Source organism: Dama dama, chromosome 15 (genome assembly GCF_033118175.1).
Source record: "Dama dama isolate Ldn47 chromosome 15, ASM3311817v1, whole genome shotgun sequence".
Lineage (NCBI taxonomy): Eukaryota > Metazoa > Chordata > Mammalia > Artiodactyla > Cervidae > Dama > Dama dama.
The window spans coordinates 69,569,709-69,597,013 of record NC_083695.1 but is presented as its reverse complement, the minus strand read 5'-3'; the positions used below and the strand labels follow the sequence as shown (position 1 = coordinate 69,597,013).

Genomic DNA, 27,305 nt, shown 5'->3' with positions numbered 1-27,305 from the left:
AAAGAGTTGGACACAACTGAGCACGCATGCACATACACAGTGTGTATCTATTAATCCAAACTCATTTATCCCTGCCCCCCTTTCCCAGTTTTCTAGTGAAGTCTTAGCTCACCATGTAATTATTACTTCGGTACTCGACCTTTTATTTCCGCATGAGAAACTACAGAAAAATGAGTTTCTACACCACCATCACTACTTTTGAACTGGGAAAGTGTCATAGGAAAGACCATGCGGTTTAGAGTGAAACCTAAACCTAAACTGGGTTTGAATCTCAGCTCCCTAACTTCCCAGGAATATGGCCTCTCTGAACCTGCTGCTTCATCTAGGAGAGGAGTTAATATTTCTACAAGGTTGGGTAAGCAGTGCACTTAATATTGACATACACTGGTGTTGCAACAATGTCACTTCTCCTTGTTAGGATCTCAGGCCTCTGGGCTTTTTGAAACCTGCTATCCTAGAGTTCTTATAGGAGACACTGTTAAGACCAGCATTTCCTTCCAGATTATACTATTTTCCCACAAGTTTTGTCACTTCCATATCATTAGCCATTCTTTCTTGGTCAGAATTAAGGCCTAAGTATTAGATCTTCTTGTAGTTTCCTTTGCCTGACAACACTGTTAACAATACAAGTCAGGTTATATATCAGCTGGTTTTTCTATACCAGAATGAGACTTTAGACAAGTTTTCCTTTGCTTGCCAGTGGGGTGGGGTTCAGTTTGCAATCACCCCAGCTTCTTTCCTAATATTTCAGACCAACGGCTACAGACTTTTCATATTCTTTTGTTCACAGGATAGAATTTAGATTTCCATATGTTAGTCTATGTTGTTTCCCTCACATGTTTTCCCCACAGCAGAGCTGTGGGGCTCACAAGGGAGAACAGAGATGTTAGAGTCAAAGCCAATGGCCCAAGTGTCTACCTGATTGTAGATCCAGGCTTTTCTGCACCCATACGGAAAAAAGCAGGTGAGGTGTTCAGTCTTACTCATAATTTTTCCAGGGGCAAGGTTTCAGGTTAGTGTGGAAAGCAGGCATGGTCTGGATTATTTGCAGAAGGAAGGGAAGTGGGAGAAACTAGTGTAGGAGCTGCTGGACTCCTGTTAGTATTGTTCCACATCCGGTTGTTTCCATTTCCACAGCGGTGCACCCAAGGGAGACACTGACAGACATCCAGACCCATCCACATGGTTGTGCTGAGCAAAGGGAAGCCTGAGAGGCTGAATGATCACAGAGACAGCTGGGCCCAATGAAGAGGTGAGCACCCTTAAGTGTCCAGGAGGGAGCCCCACTGGTACTACTCTCCGCCCTTTGGTGGAAGGGACTATGGTGGAGGAGGAAGTCAAGATGATGGGAGATGCTTCACTAGGGAAGGCTTAATAGCATTCTGCATCCCACCCACAGTAGCTCAGCCCTGCAGAAGCCATGCTGCCTGCCCCATGCACACTCCCTCTTGTCTTATCCTGATGCAAAGGGAAAAAAGGGAAGGGTTTCTCCACTCACACTTCAGTGGCTGGACTGTTTGGAGGCTATAGGATGGGGAAAAAAATTCCCCTGCTCAGTTATGGGCCAGAATGAATGCCGTGTCCAGAAACACAAGCTCACAGCTGTGGGCAAGGCAGCCTCCCACCCCCAAGACCCATGGACTCCTTGTGTGGCTGGACTATGAGGCACACCTGAGGGAAGCCTTCTGAGTAATGACAGCTCAGCCCTGGCTCACCTGCCCTTTGACTCCAGCCTGGGCTATCACAGTTATCTCCACTGGAGCAGTTACGGAAGAGAACTGTCAACCCTGGCACATCCCTGGTGACAAGGGAGCACTGCTCTGATGGTGGTGGTAGTGGTGGTGGGGTGGCAGCAGCATGACCATGGTTGGTAGCCTTTCTGTTCATGTGAGGGCCTACACATCCCAAAACATGGTACCCACAAGCTCAAGAAGGAAATCAGAGGAAAAGGCCATGATGTTGGTACTAAGACATTTATTACATCATAAAAAGTCCATTGTTTTCCTGTTTTTCCATATGTACATGCTCCTGTGGGCAGTCCTTCTCTCCAGTCCCACCTGCCCACCTCTATGGTGCAAATCAACTCTCCAAACTGACCAACTAATTAATAAAAGAGGAAAACTAGAGGTGGTGGTCCAGGGCTAGTGGGATTGGGGCTGGGAGAGGGAAACAAAGTGCAGAGTGGTTGACTTGGCTCTCGATGCCTGACACAGGCAGGAGGGGCACAAGGGCAGGCACTGCAGGGCTGGTACAGTGATGCCTCCCTCCCCGGAGCTGCCAGGCTGCAGGTGATACCTGAGTGTGCTCTCAGGTTGGACTCCCAGGAATGGAGAGTGGAGGAGGAAGGTCCCACAGACTAACTGTGGGTCCTAGGAGGGGCCATAAAAGTTCTATTTCCGGTCCCCATCCAAAAAGCAGTGACAGCCACTTGGCGTGGGACTGAAGAGTCTATGGCCCTTGGGACAGCTGAGAGGGGGGCCAGGGACAGCCTGCTAGGAAGTACTGGTCCTGATAGCTGAGGGGCCTGCCTTAGTTGACCTCGGAGGTGGGCATGGGGTCTGTGGGGCGAGGTGTGGCCAGGAGGGGCACAGGTGAGGTGGCCTCAATGAGAGCGGGATTGAGGATGATGGGCAGAGTCATCGGGGGCACGCCCACCTGCAGTGGGGAGGCCAAGGGCTGCAGGATCAGTGGGGACTGAGCCAGCGGTGGAGGCCCATCTGGGGTAGGGCTCAGCCTGCTGGGGCTGGACGCCACTGGTGATCCAGAAGAACTGCTGTTAGCAGGTCGGGGGCCCTCAGGCTTCTCAAAGTCTAGAGGAAAACAAGGTGGCTGCAGTCAAACTCCCTTACAGTCCGCAGCTGGTTTACCACACTTCTGCTCCTCCCCATTCCTGTGAGAAAATTACTCCTCCCAGTCTACATAGTTGAGATTCTCTGCTTGAAACTTATTCCAGTGTCCAGTTCTCTCATACCTACCCACTCCCCCCACTGTTGTACCTCCAGTCAGATTAATTTTGGTCTGCTTTTTACTAGCATCCCTGAAGGGCACCTCTGCCTTTTCATCCCAAGTTCCCAATCCAGCCTTCTTCTCTGAAGCCTAGAAATCCCAGGCAGCTAGCTCATCAGACCTGGCCCTGCAATCTCCCACGGGAAGAGCAAGTGAGCGGGATCCTGTGGTTCCTTCCTTCCCCTGGCTCACTGCCCATGCTCAGCAGCAGTCATAAGGTACTCTGGGCCTCCTCTTAGGCCTTGACATCCAGCAAGCTCACTCAGAGGGACTTACCACAGGTCCCCAGCTCAGAGGGCATTTCTGGGGGAGGTGGATGGCCAGGTGTCCTAGTGTCACCAGCAGCAGGAGTCAGGTGTGCTGAGGCCAGCGGTTTTGGGGCATGAGGCTCCATGGGCACAGGGTCTGGGGAGGGTAGAGAGTCCAGATGGCAGCTCTCAGTGCTTCCTCTCAAGTAGATCTTGGTTACCTACTAGACTTCCCACCTAACCCAGGGCACAGAGAACTAGTTATTAGCTCCAGGCCCTCTCTGATGAAGTTGGTTGGAGCCCCCTACCCTGGATGACAGTCTGCTTGAAGAGCTCATCTCGCAGGTGGGGCAGGAAACAGTCTATGCGCTCCCAGGTGATCTCCCAGAGGGCTGAGGGGCTGCCTCCTCGGGCATCTGCACTGTGGAAAATCTCTGCTGTGTCCATCACCAGGAGCATGTTCTTTAGAGACTCTGGAATGGCTTCTGACTGCAGATGGCAGTGGAACCATAAGAATGGGAAAAGGGATATGGGGGAATATGGTAAAGAGGAGATAGCCACCAAGGGGGAAACAGCAAGTCTTCCCAGAAGTTAGGAGAGGACATAGGCAGCGGCGCTGGCCTGAGGCAGAACGTACCAGTAAGTCACTGGAGCCTGCATGCATGTACTTGTCCATGAAGTCCAGGATGGTCAGCCAGAGGGCCGCAAAGGTGGACAGCGACAGCAGTGGAGACAGGTGCTGCAGAAAGACCTATGGCCCCCAGCCCCTTTCAGCTGAGAGGAGGGTAGGAGCCTTCTGCACCACTCTCCATGGGTAGGAGGCAAGACTTCTCTATCTTTCGTGGGAATCCTGGATCAGAGACTCCTCTGAATTCCAAAATCCTCCTGGGTTCTGCTGAGTCTCTACAGCTGGGGGTCATAAGCGCCTACACTACATCTCTTGGTCCTCCCAGGCTGCTGAAGTGGCAGGTGTGGAGACAGTGGGTGGGAGTAGGGTGGTGACAGTACCTTAGAGAGCAGAGTAGAAGCCCTCATCCGGGTCTCCTCCATCCCACCCACATCTGCAGGGCTGATGTTCTCCAAGAGCTTGGTCAGTAGAGGAAACAGCACCTGGAGGGTAAAGAGTCAACATCTCTCCAGGGGGGCCAGGTGGAAGGCTTGCCCACCTGACCGTGGGTTGGGGAGGGTGGGAACAGAGCAGGAGGGAAGGTATAATCGGCTGAGGATTGACATTAGCAGCTCTTCAGGCTGCCAGGGGATCATCCCTGTCTTTAGGATTTTCCCTTTACCTTAAGACCAGAGGGAAGGCCTACCTTGTTAAAACAGGACTCCCATTCCAGAGCATCTAACTTCTGCAGATCATGTACCAGCAGTGCTCGCTGCAGATAGGTCAGTGCCTGCATCCTCACCTGCCGCCGGGCATCACAGCATAGGCAGGCAATGCCTGAGAACAAGAACAGGCTCAGATCCTTCAGGTATCCAGATCTCGGTACTTCCTAAGCACCAGCTCCACCTCTGCCCCTGCTCCCCCCGAGGTTTACCCTGCAGTAAAGGGCACCAGCAGTGAGCCCAGAGGGTACGTGAATCAGCTTCAATCTTCCGGCTGCCTGTCTCCAGGTGGCGCTGCTCCTCCGCCCATGAGCTGTAGATAGAGGCTGCCCTTGTGTGCAGGGTGTGCATCAGATCTAGCAACTGGGATCACAGGAGGGGCAGGACACAAATGGGGTTAGGTCTGCTGGACCCCCTCCCCAACAGCCCACTCCCACTGTCCCTGACTTGGGTCCTCAAGGGAGCCCCTAGTACTGATTGCACCACACTCCTCTCACCACTCTCTTCAACTTTGTGAGCTGGGTGTCCTGACCAGTGTTTTCCAAAGATAGGTATTATTCCCAGTAGCAGCAACTTGAGGTTGTGTGCACTAAGAATTTAATAACACAATTACACAGTGAGAAAGGCACTTTCTTTTCACTTCTCTTTTACCCTTTCTGATGACAGATAAAACCTCATATTCGTTAATCTCATTTTAAAAATGGTAAATCTCAGGCTCAGAGGCTTTGACAGGCAGTAGTGTTTGGACAGATGTAGTACTTTTGTTTTCATCGTTTTTCTAAGGTGATTCTATTTAAAGCAATTAGTTTTCCATTTATTTAGTGATATAAAGTCTGCTCATAAAATAAACTTTGTACGTTTTGAATAGACAACAGAATAACCAGAAAGATAAACAAAAACTGGTGGCAGTGGTTCCCTCTGGTAAGGAGAGCTTAGCAGCTAGGGACAGGAATGGAATGTGACTTTTATCTGTTTACCCTTTTGTACCTTTTGAACTTTATACTATGTGCATTAGAATTATTTATTTAAAAAATAAACTATAATTTAAAAATTAAGCAAATGAAGACTTACAAGTAGTCCTGGATAGGGAAACACTGGGGGTGCTAGCCAAGGACTTGGGCTGGAAAATAGGCCCTTCCTCTTAGCCCTGGCTGTCCCTGGACCCACCAAGACTCCCGATGTCAGGTGCAGGGAGAGGAGAGGAAGTAAAGGGTGCCATACTTACGTCCTGACTGACCTGTAAAGACACCGTATGGTAGCTGGCCGGCACACCTTCATCCTCATCGTCGTCACTGTGCCCACCCCGAGTGGCATGTTGGCTGGAGGTTCGAGGCCGCCGAAGCATTGAGCCTTCCTTGGATTTTTTCTTGAAGCGGTTCCCTTTGCTGTCATATTTGTGACTCTTGCCACGTTTCTCCTGGGACTTGCACCCTGAGCAGGGCCAGACCCAGGTCACATTTCACATCTATGGGCAGAGATGGCCTGCCTTTTCCCACCTTTGCCCTGTAATTCACATGGCTACTCCCCAACTGCCCCTTCATCAGGTGACCCACCGCCATTTAGACTGGCCTCCACAAAGATGCGGAGAGTCTTGACACAGAGCTCAAAGTTGTCAGGTGTGATGTGGGCAGCGTCACGCACGATGAAGGACAGTGACTCCACACACTTGAGCAGGGACTTGGTATCATGTGGCCCGAGGTCCAGCCCCACTGTTAGGCTGTACTGATTGACCAGGGGTGAAGGACCTGGCTGGCTGAGCCCAGGCCCTGGCTTGGAGTTATCGATGTCATCTTTCCCCACCTGTTGAGTACAGAAGAGCTCAGAATGCAGGATTCACCACGATCATCCCCTAGATGCCCTCTCAAAGACCAGGAATCTTTTCCACAGGCCAAGCAGGGAAGACTCATCCGCTGCGCATATGCTCACTCACCACTAACCAACCGCTGTTGACCACATCAGCATCTGTGGCTGATCGATGAATCTTGCCAGGTCTGCCATGGTCAGTGTAGACCTCTGAGTCGGAAGTGTACCCCCGGTCCAGGCTCACATCATTTTGATGGTAGGATGGGAGTTCACTATCTGACTGGGCCCCTGAGACAGGGAAAGGGGCAGAGTCAGGGTGGCGATGGGGATGTTGGGGTGAGGGATGATTTCAGTTATCAGAAGAAAGGTGCTGAAGCCTGGTCTCTCTTTTCTCTGGGTCTAGATTAGTTTCAGCTCTGTCACCAGAGGGCTGAAGGATGGCCTGGAGAGCTGCTCTCTTGACCAAATGGGGCAGCAGGCTGATTTGGGCTCTGGATGGCATCTAGTAGCAGCTGTGGGGGAGGAGATGGCCGTGAGGACAGTTTCTCAGGAAACAGTCCTCAGGACAGTAGGAAGCTGGCTCACAGCCTTTTCCACTGCCTGCTTGCCTTTATGCTGTTAGTCTGTGAGTACTGGTGAGAGGCCAGTGGGCACAGGAAGCCCTGAAGCAGATGGCAGAGCCAAGGGTATTTAATCTGATGAACACAACAACATGCATTTTGTTTTCCTGTCTCAGCCACTGGGGCCATGACTGTTTATCTGCCACTGCGGATCTCCCTGGGAAAGGGCTTACCAGCATCAGGTGCGTCGGCACTGGCTGTGGCCTGCAGGGCAGCTGGAGGCTTTACACCCGAGCCAATGCACTCCAGCAGTGTGAAGAGGGTGGCCCAGTCATCGCCTGAGTGGATATTGGCTGCGTTGGTCTTAAGGAGTTCATGGAGCCCATAGGCTACCTGGTGACTGACTCGGGATAACACGCTGGGCTTCATTAGTAACAAAATGCGCAGGGAGAGCAGTACCTGGGGCAGGAGTAGGGAGCAGGAAGTAGAAAGTAGGCACACAGTATCTTGTCTAGCCTCTTTCCCCAGCAGTCTCCTTAGGCCAGTGAGGATGGTTCAGCTAAGACCCAACTTAGGGTACTCTGTAGACAGATGGCCCAGGGGCTAGGGATGGGGGCAAGAAAGAGGCAAGTTATAAAAGGGCAACACAAGGGATCCTGTGGTGGTGGAACTATTTAGCATCTTCGCTAGTGGTGGAAACACAAATCTACACAAGTGATTAAATTGCGTAGAACTTAATACACATATGAGTACAACCAAAACTGGGGAAATCTGTTAAGATTAGTAAACTATATCAATGTCAGTATCCTGTTAGGATACTATACTATCGTTTTACATAATGCTACCATTGGGGTAAAATGGGGAATGTGTACAGACACCCCCAACTTATGATGATTTGGCATAGATTTTTTTGGACTTTACAGTGGTACAAAAGCAATACACATTCAGTAGAAACCATACTTAAGAGTTTTAATTTTTTCCAGGGCTACTGATGTGCATGTAGTACAATACTCTCTTGCAATGCTGGGCAGTGTCAGGGTGCCACAGCTCACAGTCAGACATGCCATCATAAAGGTGAACAACTGATCCACTTACAACCATTTTGTTTGCTGCTTTCAGTACAGCATCTAATAAATTACCTGATATCCAACACTTTATTATAAAAGACTACATATGAATCTATAGTTATCAATATAACTATATTGATATATAGTTATATAGATATATATATAACTGTTAACTCAATATTAAAAGTTTTAAAAAACTGAAAAAAAGAAAAGATTAGTAACATTATGCAAAACTATAGTATTATCCTAACTAGGATACTGACATTGATAGAATTCTCTAATCTTATTCAGATTTCCCCAGTTTTACTTATATGTATATTAAGTTCTACACAATTTAATTAAATTTAACTTGTGGAGGTTTGTGTTTCCACCTCTAGCCAAGATGCTGAATAGCTTCAGCACCACAGGATCCCTCGTGTTGTTATTTTATAACCACACTTGCCTCTTTCTTGGGCTTCCCTGATAGCTCAGCTGGTAAAGAATCCGTCTGCAAATGCAGGAGACCCCAGTTCAATTCCTGGGTTGGGAAGATCCCCTGGAGAAGGGATAGGTTACCCACTCCATTATTGTTGGGCTTCCCTTGTGGCTCAGCTGATAAAGAATCCACTTGCAATGCGGGAGACCTGGGTTCGATCCCTGGGTTGGGAAGATCCCCTGGAGAAGGGAAAGGCTACCCACTCCAGTATTCTGGCCTTGAGAATTCCATGAGCTCTTTCTTGCCCCAATCCCTAGCCCCTGGTCATCTGTCCACAACTTTTAAAACTCTGTCAATCAAATATGTCATATAAATGGAATTATACAGTAAATAACCTTTTGGGATTGGCTTTTTTCATTTAGCATAATTATTTGGAGAATCATCCAAGGAATTATGTATCAATAGTTTGTTGCTTTTAGTTGCTGAATAGTATTCCATGGTATGCATATACTACACTTTATGTTGAAAACCATCTGGACTGATTCTAGTTTTGGCTACTACAAATAAAGCTTCTGTGAACATTCATGCACAGGTTTTTATAAAAGTAAGCTTTCATTTCTCTAGGATAAGCACCCAAGAGCACAATTGCTGGACTGTGTTGTAACTGCATGTTTAGTTTGATAAGAAACAACTCTATTGTTTTACCTTCCCACCAGCAATTTATGAGAGACCCACATCCTTGTCTGCATTTGGTATTATCACTATTTTTCACTTTAGCCATTCTGACAGGTGTGCAGTGGTATTTCACTGTGGTTTTGTGTTTCCCTGTTGGCTAATGATTTGAACATCACTTAAATCTTTTTCATGTGCTTATCTTCCATCTGTGTATCTTTTTCATATCTTTCACTCATTTTCTAATTTTTTTTTATTATTATGTTTTGAGTTCTTTTACATTTTAGGTATTAGTCTTTTTTCAGGTATTTGATTTGAAAACAAACACTCCTTGTCTTTATATCCTTTCCACATTGGGCTCTCATAGAGCAGAATTTTTCATATTGATGAGTCTAATTTATCAGTTTTTCCTTTTATGGATTGTATTTTTGGTGTCAAGTCTAAGAACTCTTGGCCTAGCTCCCAAAGATATCCTCATGTATTTCTTTCTAAAGGTTTCAGAGTTTTACATTTTACATTTAAATCTATGATTCATTTTGAGTTAACTTTTCTATAAGGTATGAGGCTTAGGTCTAGGTTCACCCCCAACCATGGATTTCAATTGCTACAGCAATTAAAAAGGCTATCCTTTCTATACTGAATTGTTTTTGCACCTTTGTCAAAAAATTAGTTAGGTTTCTTTGTGTGGGTCTATTTCTGGCTTCTCTTGTTACAATGATCCATGTGTCTGTCCCTCCAAAAATACCACAGTGTTGATTACTGTAGCTGTATAATAAGCCTTAATATCAGATGGAGTGACCCTTCCCACCTTTTTTCTCAAAACGTTTTTTGGCTATTCTAGGGCCTGTGCTTTTCCATGTAAATCTTAGAATAAGCTTGTTTATGTCTACAAAAAAACCTTGCTGGGATTTTATTGGAGTTTCATTAAACTAATAGATCAATTAAGGGAGAAATGATGTCCTCACTACATTGACTCTTTCAATCCATGAATATACTATGTCTCATTTATATGGGTCTTCTTTAATATCTTTCATCAGCATTTTGTAATTTTCAGCATACAGAGTATATATATGTTTTATTAGGTCTATAGCTAAGTATTTGATTTCATTTGGAACATTTGAAATAGTTTCATTTTCTATATGATCATTGTTAGTATTAAAAAAGTGATTAATTTTTGTGTATTGATCTTATATCTCCTGATCTTGCAGAACTCACTTATTATTTCTATGCTGGTCTCTTTTTATAAATTGGGCAAAGGTCCTAAGCACAAGAACTAGGAAATCAGGTACAGGGTTGGCACCGCCACAAGGCAGTAGCCGTCCAACCCTACTGAGCACAGACGCTGAGTATCAGGCTTCATGCCTGAGGCCATTCCAGACTCACTTCCAATGCCACCTATTAAAGACTCCCCCCAGCCCTGTGTAGATCAATGGGCTCACGCTATAGGGCATTAAATGAGCTCTCTGTTTCAGGCCATATCCATACCTAATACTGTGGTTCTACCCCTTATATACCTTCCTGCCCTTCCAGCTGCACTCTGCTTACCTGGCCACTGATCTCTTCTCTCCGGAGTAACCGAATAGCTAGGCGCAGCAGCCCCACCACTGCCCGCTCCACAAGGAAGCAGAAGTCCTGGGCCTGGACACATAGGTGGTATAGATGGTCTCGAACAGTCTGCCACACACAGCCAACACGGTCCCTGAGAAACATAAGGGATGAGGACAGTCTCAGCCGAAGAGGCCAGTAGGCAATAAGCCTTCTTTTCTGATTGAAGCTAGGCCCTTCAAGGCAGTTCTAATGAGCAAGCTTCTCCTCCACTGCCTGCAGCTTCCTGTGCTTCTTGTCCCTAGAGTCCACCCTGCAAGATGACTCCAGGCTTCCATCCCTTTGGCACAAGTCCAGTATGAGGCCTGCCTAAAGACTGCCTGCTACCTGTTCTCTAGCACAATCCTCAGCAGCATTTCCAGGCAGAAAGCAGCATCCTCTTCATCATAGGTCTCTTCATCTGGTGTCACTGAGACCAGAGCCTGGAGGAGAATAATTGTAGGAAAGTAGGCATGGAGAAGAAGCCAGCCACTAGCCCAGCCCTGACAGTGACTGAGGCATACAACTCTGTCTCCCCTCCCAGACCCAGCCAGCCCTTTCCTCTTCACTCTGTACCTTCATGAGCTCCTGCAGTGACTCCAGCTGGAGGAATTTGCTTTCTGTGATCATCTTTTCTGGGTCACATTGCTAGAGGGGCACAAGGGTTAATGATAAGGACTAGAGGGAAGAGAATGTTCCCAAGAAGCTAGGAAGAGAAGGCAGAAGGAGCCAGCTCTGGTCACAAACTCTAGTGATCCTAGTCTTCAGTTCATATAGCAGTGTTTTATCTTGTAGAGAAGGGTCTAGGCTTGTTCACCAGGGGTGAGCAGGGTCAGTTACCTTTATACAGTCCAAAGCCATTCTCTTGGCCTCTTGGTTCTCAGTGGATGGGCCCCGCACACTAGACTGCTCAGTACCACTTAGTGTCAGCCAGCTCACAAAGCTCAGCACTGTTGACTCTCCTCTGGAGAAAGAGGATACAAGCTCTAGTGAGCTCTTAAAGTTCTAATCCTCCCTCCCGTAAGTCTCTAGCCTCTGATTTGCCCTCACCGGTTCGATGGTGTCTCTTCCCGCTGTAAAGAGATCTTGCCATTGGGATCCACAAAGTCTTCTACCTGGAAAATCAGGTCAAGAATAATTTTTTTCCACATGCCTTTTGCATTTCCTAGTCCTCTGAGTAAAGTTTTCTGGCTTTCTTCCTGTTGCCCTCTGCCCCCCACAACTGACAGGGTCCCCTCCAATTGGTGACTGGCAATGACTTCTACCAGCCTTCCTTCACAGCTATCCCCTTGGCTGAAGATCTGTGGTCTTACATTTGAGGCGTTCCTGGTAAGTTTCAACATGCAGGACCAGTGCTATTCTCAACCATTTCTAAAAACAGTACATAATCTTGGAGCTCTTGCCTCGTTATTATCGATTAGTCTCCTATCAAGAATTACCTCTACCATAGCCTTGGGTAGCAGTTGGGCTCGGAAGAGTTGCAACATGGCCTCCATGATATTCTTCCAGCCCTCTCGCAGGATGTCACCATGACGGTGGGCCAAATGGAACACCGTCTTGGCTGCAATGTGGGCCTTAGGGTTGCTTCCAAACACAGTGGGCAGGTTCTCAATAGACTGGAAAAGAAGATGAGAAGAGGCTTAGAGCCTGGCAAATGAATTGAAAGGAGATTCTCTTTGGCCTGCACCTATGGTTCCTAAGGTTCCTTCTGCTATTTCTGCTTCAATCCCCCATAATGTTGGTGAGAAGGGCTAACCTGGCTAAGGCCTTCTCCACTACTGTGTCTCCTCTCTCATCCCCATTATACGAAGTAATGCTATTCTCATCGCAGGGTATGTCAGACAGAAATGGCCTAAGCTCTTCTGTAGTCTGGCTGAGTGAGAGAATATGCTGAAGGGAATCAGCTCCATAGATAAGGGTAGATCTATGGCAAAGGGAGAGGTCTTCCTTTGGAATGCCAAGAACACAGTTCCTGTCACTGCTCACCTCACTGCTGAGAGCTGTGAATTTGCATAGAGAGATGATGAGATTGTCAAACACATCACTGAGGCCATAGTGGGCGGAGATCATGGCGCACTTCCTGTAATGTCACATACCAGATACAGTCACTGAAAGGCCAGGCAGCCCTTCCAAGTCCTCAAGGAGGCTTGCTTGGGATTCTTCCCTAATCAATCTCAGGAAGAAACCTTTTACTCTTGAGTCTGTTTAAGACTGAGCTCTCCCAAGCTTCAGTCTCCCTCCAGAAACTCAGGAGGAACCCCATTCTAAGGAAAATAAGAGTAGGAGTCAGAGAGGCATGGAGGCAATCATGTTAACTCAGAAAGGTGGAAGAAGGTTAAGATCAAAGTCAAATCCTGGCTACCTGAAGCCTGAGATGGCTTTTTGGATGATTGTCTCCTCAAGGCTTTTGTCAAAAACATAAGAGAGAGCAGCAATAGTGGGGCCCCAGGTCATGGTGAAGAGGTCAAGATCATAGCTGCCAGCAGGCACACGTAGGAATATGCCCTCTGGGGTGGCACCTCGATGAAGCAGCACATTCCACACATAATTCTCCCGGACCAAGCCTGTCTGCTCTTCAGGCATCACAATTTCCTCATTCCTGTCAGGAGATAACAAAAGGAGTAAGTGCACTGCTCTGAACTGACTGGTTACACCTAGGACAAGGGGCTTTGCCCATAACTAGCACTTCCACCCATGAGACATCATCAAAACTGCAGCTTAGTGGTCTGCTTCCCTGTCCACCTGCCTCCCTGTCAGGGAGAAAGAAAGGAAGCATCCCATAATCTCCAAGCCCTGTGTCTAAGTGGGCCTTCAGTTCTACAGTAAGATCTCATATTCTTTCTGGGTATGACAGAATGAACAATTCTACTTTTTCTGGTTTACAGTAAAAATCTAAGTGTCCCAAACCTCACCCTCTAGCACTCATTTTGGGTTCTCTACTACCCCCATCCTAACGCATCTTGTGAGCTAGACAGGAAAATCTAACTGCTGTGGATTCAGAAAACAGGGCGATGATGCTCCCTCCACTCAGCAGGGGCAGTTTGAATCCTGGCTCAGGGTTCTTCAGTTGCAGCACTGTTCAGCTTCTTTAAGAAATAAATGAGCTGGGGGAGACGGGGCTGCCCAGCTAAAGTACGAAGCTAAATCCAGGGCATGTGAGTCACTGCAGACTGATGTGACTCCAACATTTGGAAAAGGAAGCAGTGTGCGTCTCCTTAGCAGAGATGTTACACCATTCTCTACACATACTCACTTGATGGCATGGTACATGTCCTCCAGGATGTCTTGCTCAAAGTCCTTGCCTCCATTCACACCTTTTAGATTTTTGCGAAACTCCTAGAGACAGGGCAGTAAGATTTATCCTACCACGTGTCAATGCTGAAGCCCCACTCAAAGAACTCCTGGGTCTGTGGTAAATAGGACTTAGGAAACAGTAAGTCAAAGAATCCACTTCCCTTCCCCAGTTCCTCTTCTGTACTGGCCAGCCCTCCCTGACTCCCTTGGACAAAACAGTGTCCACTGTGCCCACTGGAAATCCCACATCCTCCCTGCTACCTCCAAAGCTGTGCTGGAACTGCTCTGCTGCGGCTGGGATTCAATCTTACCTCTAGGGTCATGGGCGCATTCTGTTTGCGAACATTGTGGTTGTGCTGGTCGGTATTAAGCATGATGACAGCATAGGCCAGGGCAAAGCAGGCATCGCTATTGGCAAATGGGGAGCCATTACAATTCTGAAAAAGCAAAGACCCCGCCTATGTCAATGCTCTTCTCTGGCCAATCAAACGCTTACTGCCAACCTACTGATCAATGCTGAGACAGATGGAAGGTACCAGCTAGAAACTGACCCATCTCTTGCCAACTCCTTGATGGAAGTTGGCATCCCCTCTATGGGAAAGTTCACTGATGCTGTTCTCAGCCTTCTTAGGAGACAGAAACTGGGTCTTTCAGTTGAAGCCACAGAAACCCTTAGTCAAATTAATTTGGGATGCTAGACTCAGCCCCTGCCACTCAAACTCACCCTCCAATGTTCTGTGAATGCCTCTAGCAACCTCTGGATGACCGGTGCTTCCCCAGGCAAGCGGAAGGCTTCCAGGTAGAGCCGGAGACCTTCATCCAGTCGCAGACCCTGAAAGCTGAAGGTGCTACAGGGAAAGAAAGAAGGATGAAAGACTTAAGATATATAAGTTGCAAATGTTGGGTGACCTATAGCTATAGTCCCCCTAAGCTTCTCCTATTGGAACAGAAGAGACTGTTGGCAAAGGGGAGGTATATCCTGGACATCTTTAACACTGAATCAGAATTTGACAACCACTGCTGGGAGAAATATCAATAACCTCAGATATGCAGATGACACCAACCCTTATGGCAGAAAGTGAAGAACAATGAAAGAGCCTCTTGATGAAAGTGAAAGAGGAGAGTGAAAAAGTTGGCTTAAAGCTCAACATTCAGAAAACTAAGATTATGGCATCTGGTCCTGTCACTTCATGGCAAATAGATGGAGTAACAGTGGAAACAATGGCTGACTTTATTTTTCTGGGCTCCAAAATCACTGCAGATGGTGACTGCAGCCATGAAATTTAAAAGACACTTACTCCTTGGAAGGAAAGTTATGACCAATCTAGACAGCATATTAAAAAGCAGAGACATTACTTTGCAACAAAGGTCCATCTAGTCAAGGCTATGGTTTTTCCAGTGGTCATGTATGCATGTGAGAGTTGGACTATGAAGAAAGCTGAGCACCGAAGAATTGATGCTTTTGAACTGTGGTGTTGGAGAAGACTCTTGAGAGTCCCTTGGACTGCAAGGAGAACCAACCAGTCCATCCTAAAGGAGATCAGTCCTGGGTGTTCATTGGAAGGACTGATGTTGAAGCTGAAACTCCAATACTTTGGCCACCTGATGTGAAGAGCTGACTCATTTGAAAAGACCTTGATGCTAGGAAAGATTGAGGGCAGGAGGAAAAGGGGACGACAGAAGATGAGATGGTTGGATGGCATCACCAACTCGATGGACACGGGTTTGGGTAGACTCCAGGAGTTGGTAACGGACAGGGAGGCCTGGCGTGCTGTGGTTCATGGGGTCGCAAAGAGTCGGACACGACTGAGTGACTGAACTGAACTGAATCTTAGTACTTTTCATATCAGTGTGCTCCTGCCTAGAAATTTTATTCTGGAACCCAGAACCTTCCCTGTGCTCAGGAACCCTGCTCCACCCCTTTGCAATGTTCTCTGTGTAGAATGGACTGGCCCCTTCAACTTTCTTGCTGGAGACTCTTTTAAACTCAACAGATATAAATCTTGGGAAGAGGAAGAGTGTGTGACCTGGGTTACCAGGAGGAACTGACTGGTACTGTTTTGAACTGTCTGTCCCCCAACTACACATTTCTTACAGTTTCCTCACCTCACAAAGCTCTCCAGCAAGTCAATGTTTTTGCGGTCACTCACAAACTCTCCAATCATTTTCTTGTCCAGTCGAGGGTTCTCTCGCAGCCACTGGGCTACCTCTGTGTTATCCATTGGGATGGTAAGGAGACCTTTCTCCTGCAAAAACTGGATCCCCTTCTTTGGTTTCTGGTTGAACTGCTCTGTGCCAGTGATCAGCAGCTGCAGGAGAAATACAGGAGGTGTCAAAAGCTGCTCTGCCCCTAAACCAGACAAGACCAGGCCTCCATCAGGGTCCACAGCTGGTCACCTAATGGATTCTTAGGACACGGCTCACTCCAGAACTAAGGCTGAATCATATTGGCCCTTAGATTTCCCCAATCTCCATTGTTTATGTAGAACTGGCTGAGGAACTCCTTCTTACTCCTTTTCTGAGTGCTAAAAATGCAGAGCACTCTCCTCCAACCTGAGAATCAGGGGAAAAAAGTAGAAAAAGAGACTAGAGAAGGTTTTCTTTTCAGTTTTACAGCCATCTCTAGTGTCTGTTTACAGACTAACTGATTCTAGTCTTTCTTTACAGATTCCCCTTCCTTTGGGTTCCTAGCTCTTAAGCCCTGGAGTTTGAAAGATAAGGCAAACTAACTGTGACGATAACTTTTTGACTGTCTATTCACAGTTCTGCAATCAAGGGCACACATAAACCAAAGTCATATAGGCTGGCCTTAAGATGAAGAAGGGTTAAAAAGGTTTTCTTTGTGTTAAAAAAACCACAAAGCACAGTTATTTGAACTTTACTAAAAGCACCAGAATAAATGTCAATTCCCTTTTATTGCCAGTGATCACCCCAGAGCCCCAGATGACCAATAACCTTCAGTGACCCACAGGATACCAGTTCCCAGGACTCCTGTCACAAGTAACATTTGACTCTCAGTGAGGGCAGCATTTGCCCAGGAGCACACAATAGGAGGTCTTGATTACATGGCTTAGGAGTAAGGAAAGGGCAACAAAGGAGACTGGGGCGGGGTGCTGCTGAAGTCCCAACAAGCACAAAAATTAGCCACAGGAAACTGGTCAGTGATCTGAAACTCTCCCTTGTTCTCTGAGACAGAACCCCACAGAGACCACCCAGTCAGAGCGGGTAGAGGTTGAGCTCTGGGGATATCTATATGTACCTTCTTTTTGTTTTTAATTTCAGTCAACTCCCGTGAATCTGGCAGGAGACAGGAAAATCGAGGTGGCTTCCGGGTAAACTTTTTGTCAGCTAGGAATGGGAGGGAAAGAGGGAAACACCAGTAAGACCTCTTTTACCAGGATAATGACTTTTAGAAGGATGCTGATATACCCTCTAGTGAAAAGAAGGATGTCTCAGAAAGTTTCTTGTGCTCATCAGTCTTTTACATCCCTAGAAGTCCTATTTTCTAGGGTTCCCAATGTTCTCCTTCCTCTCTCTGGGTCTGGAGCCAAGGTGAGTGGCCAAGTTCATTTGGGTACTGCCCTCAGGGGTTTCTGCTACCATCCCCTCTGTTCTCCAACAGGCCTTCCAGCTGAGGGGGCTGAGGAAGATGGACACCCAGTACACACCCCCAGAGTCACCAGCTTCCTCCAGATCACTGCATCCTGGTTTCCCATGTTCTGCTGGCAGCCGCCCTCCACCTGGCAGATTCAGGCCTGCGATGTCTGGGGCCATGCCTGTAGCCTTCCCATCACTGGCTGCTCTCTCGGCTGATAAGAGAGAAGAAGCTAAATGAAGACTGGTGCTATAGGAAGCCAAGAAGAGCTTCAGGAGAATCGAGTCTCAGGCAAAGGAGATCTACATGTTCCCACATAGGTCACCAGTCCTGACAGGATAAGCCCAAGCCCAAATAAGTATTCACTATCCCACATTAGTCAAGCATTAGATTCTATAGTTTAATAAAGAGATTACTGAGTCACTTTCCTTGATCTTCTGCACCTCAATCTCAAGGAAAAGTTAGAGAAGATCAATTAGCGTTGAGGCAGTTACTGGTAGTAGGAAAAGGAAAGGAGGAGAAGTAGGAAAAGCTTCCTTAAAGCCTGGAACTTTAAGGAACATAAGTTCTATATCCTTTAATCTAAATTCTCTTTTCTCCCCATAAAGAAATAACAATTCAGTAAAATAGACAAAGTATGGAAGAGGAGAAAGGGAGAAGTCCATGAGTACTGTTAATGTGCCAGGCTGGTCTATGATTCACATCACCAAATCTTAGAAACACAGAATTAGGAGTACTTCAGAGGAAGTAATGAAAGTGTAGGAGAAAGGATTCAGCGAGTAGAGAAGGGATAAACATAGACTCCTGGGATCCTCAAAGAAAGAAATTCCTCTCACTATTGTTGGCTTCTCGAGTGCCATCTACTGCCTCATAGCCAGGTCTGGCGGCCTCTTTCCTTTCTTGCTGGAGAAGGTTGTTGAGGACTTTGGCCTGGCAGTGGGCCTCAGTGCTGTCAATCACTGTCAATAGGGCATCGAGAGACAGCAGGTGTGTTGTATAGAGTTGACCAGACACAGGGAAGGCATTCTGGAAAGTAAACAGATCCAGTAGACTTGAGGTTAGAATATTTCTCCAAAAATCCTAAAACTGCCCATAACTTTTACAAAATTTTACATGCCCATAAATTTTACATAACTTTGAGAAAATGCCCTTCCTATTGTTCCCCAACTCTCAAGTGTTTCATTCCCTATATGTAGTATCCTCACTACCACCAAGGAGATTTCCTTAAGTTTTCTTTCTAGACACCAGGAACAATGCTCAGCACCTTGGACAGCAGCTTGGTGAGATCTTCAAAGAGGTTGGAACAGTAGTAGTCACAATCATAGTTGATATAGAGCTCAGTGACAAAGCTGGGGATGTGCCAGAGCTGCACAATAGCTTCCAGGGCCATCTCCTTCATCTCATAAGGCATCTTGGGGTTCTCCACAGTGATGATCTCCATGAGCTTTTTGATGTACATCTGACAATAATCCAGTAATTGCCATTTGGATGGAGAAAGGGTTCAAGAAGAGGCAAATTAGATAGGAAGCAAATGCTAGCCAGGAAGCATGCATTAAGAGACAATGGTATTCCATACGTAAAGACATTCCCCTCTTTGCCCTTCATGACAGGGGCGGGCTGGTTCTCTAAATCTTACTTAGTCTTACTTAATCAGTCTTACTTTGTGCCTGATCCAAAACAAGTTGCCTATTGCCCTTTTTGTGCTCTCTCTGTGAGCCTGATCTGGTCCTATTCAGGGTTCCTTTTTGCAATTTTCTGGTGAATTCAGCTTGACCTGTCTGCTTGTGTTGCAAAAGAACTACAGGCAAAAGAGTTGTACCCACTCACAGTGAGGTTACTTGCCAATTCTCACATTTGGGTTTTCCCATTTTAAAGCCAGGCAGATTTCTCTGGGCTCCTTTCAATTTGTCCATGAGAGAGGTTAGCCAGTGAACCAAACTATGGAGGTTAAAAGCACTCTCCTCAGATGCCACTAAATCCCACCCCTACAGCATGACAAAGCTGATCCAAACGAAGGTGCCGTTATATCTTCCTATTTTTTTTCCCCCTTCCTTTTCCAAGTTCAAGAAACTCACCTCTAATTGGAACTTGAGATGCTCCCTCATGCTCTCAAAGAGTAGGAAGCATACCCGGAGGGAAGCAGCATAAAGGTTCAGTCGCTCTACGCTGAGTAGCTGGAGATCACAGTAGGATGGGCCATTAGGTTTCTGAACCTGACTTTGGCTCAACCAAGGGAAAAGCAGGACAGCAAACTGTGGGAAGTTGCCACCAAGGGAACTCTATATCTGTGCTCTGAGGGAACTCTGTATCCAGCCATTCCTATGTTTCCCCTTGGTTGCCAGCATCCCCGGGGAATTAATGGAGGCCTCTTGACTATGACTAGTGGTCAGTAGAGGAGGTAGGTTCTTTCCTGGGTCCTATACTCTTCATACGAATCAGCCAAACCTCCCTGTGTCCCTGGCCCTTAACAGACCCTGAAAAGAACCCAGGGGCTTGGTGCCCCTCTAGAAATCCAAGCTTACCTGGAATAAGTGGCGGCACATCTCATCCTTGATGAGGCCCAAAAGGGTTTGGCACTGGGCTATGGGGGCAGACTCAAGAGCCACTGTGAGCAGATGCAGTCCCATGTGGATCATAACCTCTGAGTTGTGGCGGTCATGTGGGTTGGTGAGGGAGATGAGAAAGCGGAAGAGCTCACGGATGCAGGGAAGACCATAGGGGACCAAAGCTGTGCCTGGGAAAGGCCAGGAGAGAAGTGGGACTGCTAAGAAACAACTGGCTCAATCATAGGACTAACCTGCCCTGTATTATCCAGGCAATTTCAGATAAGTGATTCTCTTCCAAAAAATAAAAAACAAACAAGTTTTTTTCTAGGGCAGTAGGGAGACTAGTCTCACTTACTGAAGGGAATCAGAATTGATGAGTCCACCTTTCTGTTAGAAGTCTCAAGCTTCTATTCTTCCCTTTCACTTCCTATTGTTAACCAAACTCCCTCTCTGTGTAAGCTAGGGAAGAGCGCCATCCAACAGTCCTCTGGCTTGATTCCATTTCCTCACTAGACAATGGCCTAGAACATTGCCAGAAGACACCCTGGATCTAGGATGGTTTAGGGTCAGACAACTTAGTGGATCGGATAGGGCAAGAGCCTGTCTGGGAGTACTCACCTTCTTTCTGAGAGGACTGTGTAAAACGTACGCCCCGGGGGTTGACGTAATCCATGTCGTGGACAGAGGCAGAGTCAGAGTGGTCAGCAGGGGATGTGCATTCCTCTAACACTTCAGGGATGGATTCCACAGACGTTGACTGGGCCTTTTCCACATGGGCCCCTTCCTGCTATGACCAGTCGTGGGGAGGATATAGGAAAAACGATGAGGCAAGAGCAACTTGGAACTTATTTCCCTTAAGTCTCTGTCCTTCAAGTATCTCTAATGGACTGTGGGTACAGGGCCAGCTCAGTGGGCTATGAATCACTGCAAGATCGTTTAGGTGAAGATGAAGATGAAGGACTCAGAAGACATCACCTGAGGAAACACTGACCTATCGTAACTAGAACCCCATACCAACAGAGGACCCCAGGGGCTTGGGATTTAGATCTTTAACATCCAGAAAAAGCCATGGCCAGCATCCTCACCTTTGCCAAGTACTGCCTGTATGCACAACTTGAAAATCCTGGGAGCTACCCACCACACTGAGTCATGCTGTGTTTTTCCTAGGCAGCACAGCTAATTCTAGGAAACAGGGAAGAACCCCCACTGCCCCACCTTCTTTTCAACCAAGGCCTGGATAAAGGAGCCAAGGGATCAAGCCAATTCCCACAGCAGAAGACTGCACAAGGATCTTTAGAAATCAAAGCCATACCTGTGGCTCAGGTTGCTCAGGAACCCCCAGCTCGCTGCTGCCAGGCTCTGCAACTGTGCTGTACCCTGGAGATCCAGGCTGCTCCAGGTCAGTGAGGTCCTCTTTGGAAGTGGTCTGGGAGGAGAACTCCAGACCACTGTCAGTAGAGGGGCTGACCACTGCTGAGGCAGTTTCTGAACTTGCAGAGGAGATGGGAGTGGGTACGTCAATGAAGGGCATGCCACCTGCCAAATAAAGTAAGTAAAGCTTAAAGAAAAGAGACTCTGGGAAACACTTACCCTCCATGGCACCCTTTGCTTGTTTTTCCCTAGACTGCATATGCTGATCTCTAAAGTAGTAAGAGTTCCACTAGAAGGAGAACAACCTTAAGTCACTGCAGAATTGCTAAATGGTCACAGTTTGACCTGACCTGGAGTTTTTCCTTTTTGCTCTCTGCTGAAGGACCAAAGTGCCTCAGTTAGTTGGTCTTCACTGACACAATTCCTGAGAAAGGCAGAAGCTTTTCTTCTTTCTAATCAGAAAAAGCAGCTTAAGTTACTCACCACTGATGTTAGAGGATAAGGTGGTTCCACTGGAGGTGGGCTGCTCTGAACCTGGTAAGACTTTGGTCATATGACGTGGGGCCCGGGGAGATCTCTTCTGTTTCTTCCACTTAGATGAATCACTCATGCCTCCTGCTCTCATTTTCAGCTGGAAATATCATACCTCATTAGCACCGATACTCAAATTAAGATTCTATCCCTAGAAATCTCCCTTCTTTAGTCCTACTGGTCCCTAGAAAATAGCCTATACATCACATCTGTATCAAAGTAACAATCGAGACCATCAGAGCACAGTCCTAGTCCTCTAGCTGGCCTTCTACATTTGCCACTTTAAAGGTCAGCCTGGGAGCCTCCAGGTGGAAAGTGACATTCTGTTTTTAGGCTGGTCATTGTTAAGGTCAATCCTCACACATCACTCTGCTTCCTTGAATCCCAGGTGGCCATCCTGAGCCCTGTAGATGGTACCCAACCCTTGTGCAGAAAGGGTAAGGGCAGGGGGTCCTTTGCCAGAAGCTTCAGATCTACAGGCCCTGGATCCCTGGGCTTTCCTCAACTACTTACATAGAAGCCTTCGACTCCAAGTTTTTACCCAGGTATAAGAGCCTACTTCTTCCCAGCCAAATGCTTAGCTTTCCTATTACTTCATGAATTGGGCCTAGATCCTAACCACATCCCTCACTCTTGATTGTCTACATCAAATGAGTCAAAGCTTCATTCCTTGGAATTATGGAAGGAGTGGTATCCCAGCTGACTTGTGGAGTTAAGGATGAAAGGTCATGTCATGCTGCTGCTCTGGTACTCCCAATTTCAGTATATAAATGAGCTCTCCTGTCGTTCTCACTGCTGGTCTTTCTAGAAGCAACTTTATGCTTTCAGATGCTAAGACTACTGATTTCTTAGACTCTTGCTCTATTCCATTTCCCTCCCTCTTGCTGTATTTCTATCCCTCTTGTAGCTTCCTTTCAGTCACAAAAGAAAACCTTTATCATCTGTTGACTACTTTAGGTTATAAATCTTCATGTATTTTTTTCCACTCTAAGTTCACAGCTACTTTGTTTAGGCCCATTTCATTTTCTTTATCCTGATGCCTTCTCAGTTATGGTTTAATCCAATCCCCCTTCAGTTATATCAAACTATTCCTAGACTGATGGACCATTCCTGGGATGGGCAATAGAAATTCTCTTCTAGGAACTATTAGCATGACTCTAAAGAGAGTAGAAACAATTTTTCTCTCTGCCTCTTTCTAAAGGCTGAATATACCCATGTTATCCTTGGCCTATTCAATTCCTTCTGCTATCTGAGGGATAGGCCCCCCTTCTTCCCCCAAGCCCTCCAGAATCTGGCTAACCTTTGATGCTTTGCTTAGAAACCACATAATTTTTTCTTCCCTACCCATATCTCCATCCATAAAGGAGAGAACCCCAACAGATGAGCCCCACCTCCAGCTCTTAGTAACATAGCAACAGTCTAGCATTGGATTTACACTTTTTGTCCCTGCATCTCCAAAATGCCAGCAGTCATATGCCTAGAATAGAGCTTCAAGTGCTCTGAGTACTGGGATTCCAGTGGTAAGCAGGAACCAGGATGCGCCCTCTGGGAACCACTGAAGCTCATTTGCGTTAAGTTCATGGCAAAAGAAAGTTCTGGAGGTAAGAGTCAGTCAAACATGCAGATAGGCCAGAAGTCCGAGAGATCAATGAGGGAAAACAGGAACCTCCTGGCTTAAACTGGAAACTGTCACTGAGCTCCAAAAAACACTCACATCTGGCTTGACTTGTGTGAGATATCTTTTCTCTCCAGGTGGCTCCCCAATTTCAGGAATTCCAGGTAGTCCCACTTTCACTGAGAAGCCAGTCACTGAGATTCCTTCCCACACTAGGATCATATCCCTTCTCCATCCTCTGCAAATGCAGCTTTAACCTGATTATTTCAATGGCTGTTCTCTGCCTCTTGGCTGGAGTAAGAGTTGAAAGGTTGCCAGTTCTTACAAGTGTCTCAGTCCTTTAAAAGTATAGCTGTGCTCCCTGTTCTAAGGTGGGGTGAAACTCTTCATCACCTTTTCCGTATAATTCTACTTCCAACGGACAATATAAGCTTTATTAAAAAAAAAAAAAAAAGGGCAGCTTATTAAACATGGCAAAACGCAGGGCAGCCACTAAAGAGAGCTGCAACTTGAGACTAAGCAAGCACACAAATGAAACTTTGAGACATGGCATGCAGAGAGAACACAGGCCTGTGGACTGTCAAGTGCACACACACACAGTTCTTTTCATCTTCAATGACCTGAATGTCCACAACTACACCTCTAGCATGCACACTCTTGTGATAGCTTAGATAGCCCACACTGCCTTTTCTCCTTCTCCTTCCTAAAGCAGGGATATGGGGATTAGAGTAATCTTTAGCTTGCACCTCTTCTAAGTTCCCCTACTTCTCAAGGACAAAGGGCCCCTGGCAGATCACAAAGTATTTCCAGTGTCCTGGGCTAACCTGGGACCTGGTTCCTTTTCATCCATCTAGAGTCCTAAATCTTAGAAGGACTCCTTTAATGGTAACCAAGAAAAAAAAGACCTCAACCAGACAGACTACCCTTTCCCTCAAAACCAAGTTCAATTATCCAGCTAGAATCATGGACTGTGCTTAAGCTTTCTAATGCCAGCTCTGAGACAGAGAGAGGGTAGAAAAGTGAAGGGTCTTGTTTGACGGTCCCTCATAGTTCCCCTAGAAATGATAGATATTAAGCCTCCTCACAAGATGTCAGCAGGACCCAGGCTCTCTATCTAGGCTCACTACACAATGTGTTACCAGTTCAAGGCTTCCTTCTGCTTCCAGGCAGCCAGATGCCCCATGAAAATTCCCAACACTGCAAAGTTACAAACACAAGCAGCTCTTCCAAAGCCGTGCTGTATTACTAGGGAGGGGTATATTGTGCTCTACACAGAGAACATGGGACCCAGATGTTACATATAAAAAATAAACATTTAAATAAATAAATTAAAAGGGGGTAAGGAGAGGGAGAGGGAGAGAGACCTTGAGGTTCTTAAAGAGGAGTACCCTCTCTAACTGGTTCAGGGCTTTGGTCTGCTCCCCACTACTTAGCTCCAGTTTGTTGAGGAGACATGGAGAAATCTGTGAAAGACAGGCAAACGAACGATTTAAACAGAATGAAATAAACTCAGACACAAGCCAACAGGATACAGGGCAGGAATGGGGATGAATGGCAGGGGAAATGGGAAGGTCAGGTTCATGCACCAAACAGCCAAGGGTCATCTTCAAGGGCAGAACCTCTTAGGACTGCAAGGAGAATCCTCATCAGAGACCTGTGAAGTCCAGGGCTTCAGTTTAAGATAGAAAGAGGCCATTCTTCTGAACACCATTCTTCTCCTAGCAGTTTGAGAACCTTCTGATCTGGAGTCAGACTTGATTTATCTTGTCAGAGGCTAGCCCAAGCATGAGCCCAGTCTAATCCAGTATCAGGGGATTTTAGGTATAGCCTCTCTAGGCTTCCTACCAGCTGACAAGACTGGGCCCTGAGAGGGTGGCTAGACTTTCACCTTTATCAGCATACATTTCTTGCCCAGCTTGATGGGCCTCACCCAGTTTCCATGAAGGAGTGGCTCACTAGCTTACATGGTGGGTCAACAAAGATAGGCTAGAAAGGAAAGGCTGGGGAAGGAGAGGTACTTGGGAAAGAGGTACCTGGAAAATTTCTTGGTAGAGGAGTGATAACTATTTCTAGATTCCAAGCAAACCTGTCTAGGCAAAAGCATACTTTTGCTAAGCAAGGGTATCCAGGAAAATCCCGATAGCACAGAAGCTGGGAGATTGAAGTTTGGGTGAAGGATAGCAGGTCATACCTTTTTCATGTTGGTCCCCATATAGTTCTTGGGTTCTTCTTTAAACTGAGGTAACCTGTAAGATAAGAAAATCCCAACAGTAATTGGGGATAACAGTAATTGGACTGTAATTAGGGATAATAACAAATATTCCCCTTCATGCCAGCCACAGCCCAGACAGCCCAGAGTCAGACTCTCTTAGGAAAAGCTAGAAAAAGAAACAGGCTAATTTCACCCTTTTCAGAGCTTCATCGAAGGGCCACAGAAACTGAGGAAAGTGGAACACAGACACATTCTAAAAAAGAAGGTAGTTGTCATGAGGGAAAGGTGACTAAGTACCCCTGGAGTGCAGAGGCTCTTTTCATCTTTAAACTGATACTTTCCTGCTTGTATTCACCTGGAAGATATTGCTGAAAGTCATGATATGGGGAGAGAGTAGTCTATTAAAACCCCAGGAGACTGGGCATAGGGTCAGAAGTGTAAGGCAGATGAAGTTTTGAAACCAGTAAATTCGAACCTGGGTAGTAGGAAACAATTAGCAGCAGGGTCCAGAGGCAAATCTAGTCTGTGGGTAATAAGGATTATTACTTATAGATTTGAGAGCAAAAATAAATCCCAGGGGGAAGTGTGTGTGTGTGTGTTTTAACAGACTATTTAAAAAAGCAATCTTAGTTTCACAGTACACTGATTTCCCATATAACCCTTACTCCCCTACAAGCATAACCTCCTCCATCATCAATATCCCTTAGGGGAAGCTGTAACGCGCTCGCCTCAGGACTAAGTTGAGGGCCTCGATGAGGGTAACCAACGATTTTGGATTGCAGGGATGCAGGACTTCCAGTGTTCAAATGGGGCCAGTCAGACAAACCAGGATTGTTGGTTACCCTAGCCTTGGTCCTTCCTCACAGAAACTGGACTGAGTTCTGGGAGCTCAGCAACCTGCCCCAGGCTCCCTTGAGTTTAGCTTCCTCTCTGGGTTTCCTTTCCCAGCTGCTACCTGCACAGAAGCTGACAAGTTTGGGAAGAAGTTCTGTCGGCCTAGATCAAATAACCCTCTGATTCCCTCTGAGACCAAGCCAGCTCCCCCCGTCCTTCTCCCTTGCATGGTAACCCTGGGCCCAGAGAACTACTCCCATCCACAATCTCAGTAGCCTCTGATGTGGCTGTAGGGTTGGCCAGGTCCCTGAAGTGGCTGTGTGGAAGCAGGCAGGCTCAAGAGGCCTGGGCAGCCGGGCTGAAGCAAACAGCAGCAGGTTTACCTTGTGAAGAGCAGCTGCACCATGTCTACGAGAGTGTGCTCTGCGGATTTTCTCAATAACTCTGCACAGGCAAAAACAAATAACACAGGTGTCATTACTTGCTGTGCTATTATCAGGAGGCTTCTCAGAGCAGACTCCCCTCCAAACCTTGTTTACTAAGGATTATACCAAACTTATTAAAACCAGCTCCAGCTTAGCTTGGCAGCCATAACTTCACCTATCCACTAGATGGCACTACTG

At 46.8% G+C, this 27,305-nt stretch overlaps 1 protein-coding gene across 9 annotated transcripts in view; it reads right to left on the bottom strand.

Annotated features, from left to right (window-relative positions):
- Positions 1–1,954: 1,954 nt before the first annotated feature.
- The window catches only part of GBF1 (golgi brefeldin A resistant guanine nucleotide exchange factor 1), a 118,399-nt gene continuing 93,048 nt past the window's right edge, over positions 1,955–27,305 (bottom strand). For 4 of the 9 annotated variants that reach the window (XM_061162463.1, XM_061162465.1, XM_061162468.1 and 1 more), the window contains 34 exons: positions 27,066–27,126; positions 25,828–25,882; positions 21,974–22,121; positions 21,432–21,655; positions 20,738–20,906; positions 20,096–20,307; positions 19,649–19,747; positions 18,838–19,032; positions 18,410–18,599; positions 17,647–17,787; positions 17,238–17,326; positions 16,085–16,287; positions 14,703–14,826; positions 14,290–14,415; positions 13,938–14,020; positions 13,047–13,283; positions 12,671–12,764; positions 12,124–12,300; positions 11,735–11,799; positions 11,525–11,648; positions 11,261–11,332; positions 11,033–11,127; positions 10,646–10,799; positions 7,180–7,405; positions 6,514–6,674; positions 6,137–6,383; positions 5,809–6,014; positions 4,796–4,946; positions 4,568–4,698; positions 4,263–4,364; positions 3,892–4,005; positions 3,563–3,743; positions 3,283–3,411; positions 1,955–2,810 (listed from right to left, as the gene is read on the bottom strand). In XM_061162463.1, the coding sequence (XP_061018446.1) occupies positions 2,530–2,810; positions 3,283–3,411; positions 3,563–3,743; positions 3,892–4,005; positions 4,263–4,364; positions 4,568–4,698; positions 4,796–4,946; positions 5,809–6,014; positions 6,137–6,383; positions 6,514–6,674; positions 7,180–7,405; positions 10,646–10,799; positions 11,033–11,127; positions 11,261–11,332; positions 11,525–11,648; positions 11,735–11,799; positions 12,124–12,300; positions 12,671–12,764; positions 13,047–13,283; positions 13,938–14,020; positions 14,290–14,415; positions 14,703–14,826; positions 16,085–16,287; positions 17,238–17,326; positions 17,647–17,787; positions 18,410–18,599; positions 18,838–19,032; positions 19,649–19,747; positions 20,096–20,307; positions 20,738–20,906; positions 21,432–21,655; positions 21,974–22,121; positions 25,828–25,882; positions 27,066–27,126 (5,066 nt within the window). In that variant the 3' untranslated portion in view covers positions 1,955–2,529. The remainder of the gene's footprint in view (positions 2,811–3,282; positions 3,412–3,562; positions 3,744–3,891; positions 4,006–4,262; positions 4,365–4,567; positions 4,699–4,795; positions 4,947–5,808; positions 6,015–6,136; positions 6,384–6,513; positions 6,675–7,179; positions 7,406–10,645; positions 10,800–11,032; positions 11,128–11,260; positions 11,333–11,524; positions 11,649–11,734; positions 11,800–12,123; positions 12,301–12,670; positions 12,765–13,046; positions 13,284–13,937; positions 14,021–14,289; positions 14,416–14,702; positions 14,827–16,084; positions 16,288–17,237; positions 17,327–17,646; positions 17,788–18,409; positions 18,600–18,837; positions 19,033–19,648; positions 19,748–20,095; positions 20,308–20,737; positions 20,907–21,431; positions 21,656–21,973; positions 22,122–25,827; positions 25,883–27,065; positions 27,127–27,305) is intronic. The other 5 variants (XM_061162466.1, XM_061162464.1, XM_061162467.1 and 2 more) reach the window with 5 other exon arrangements.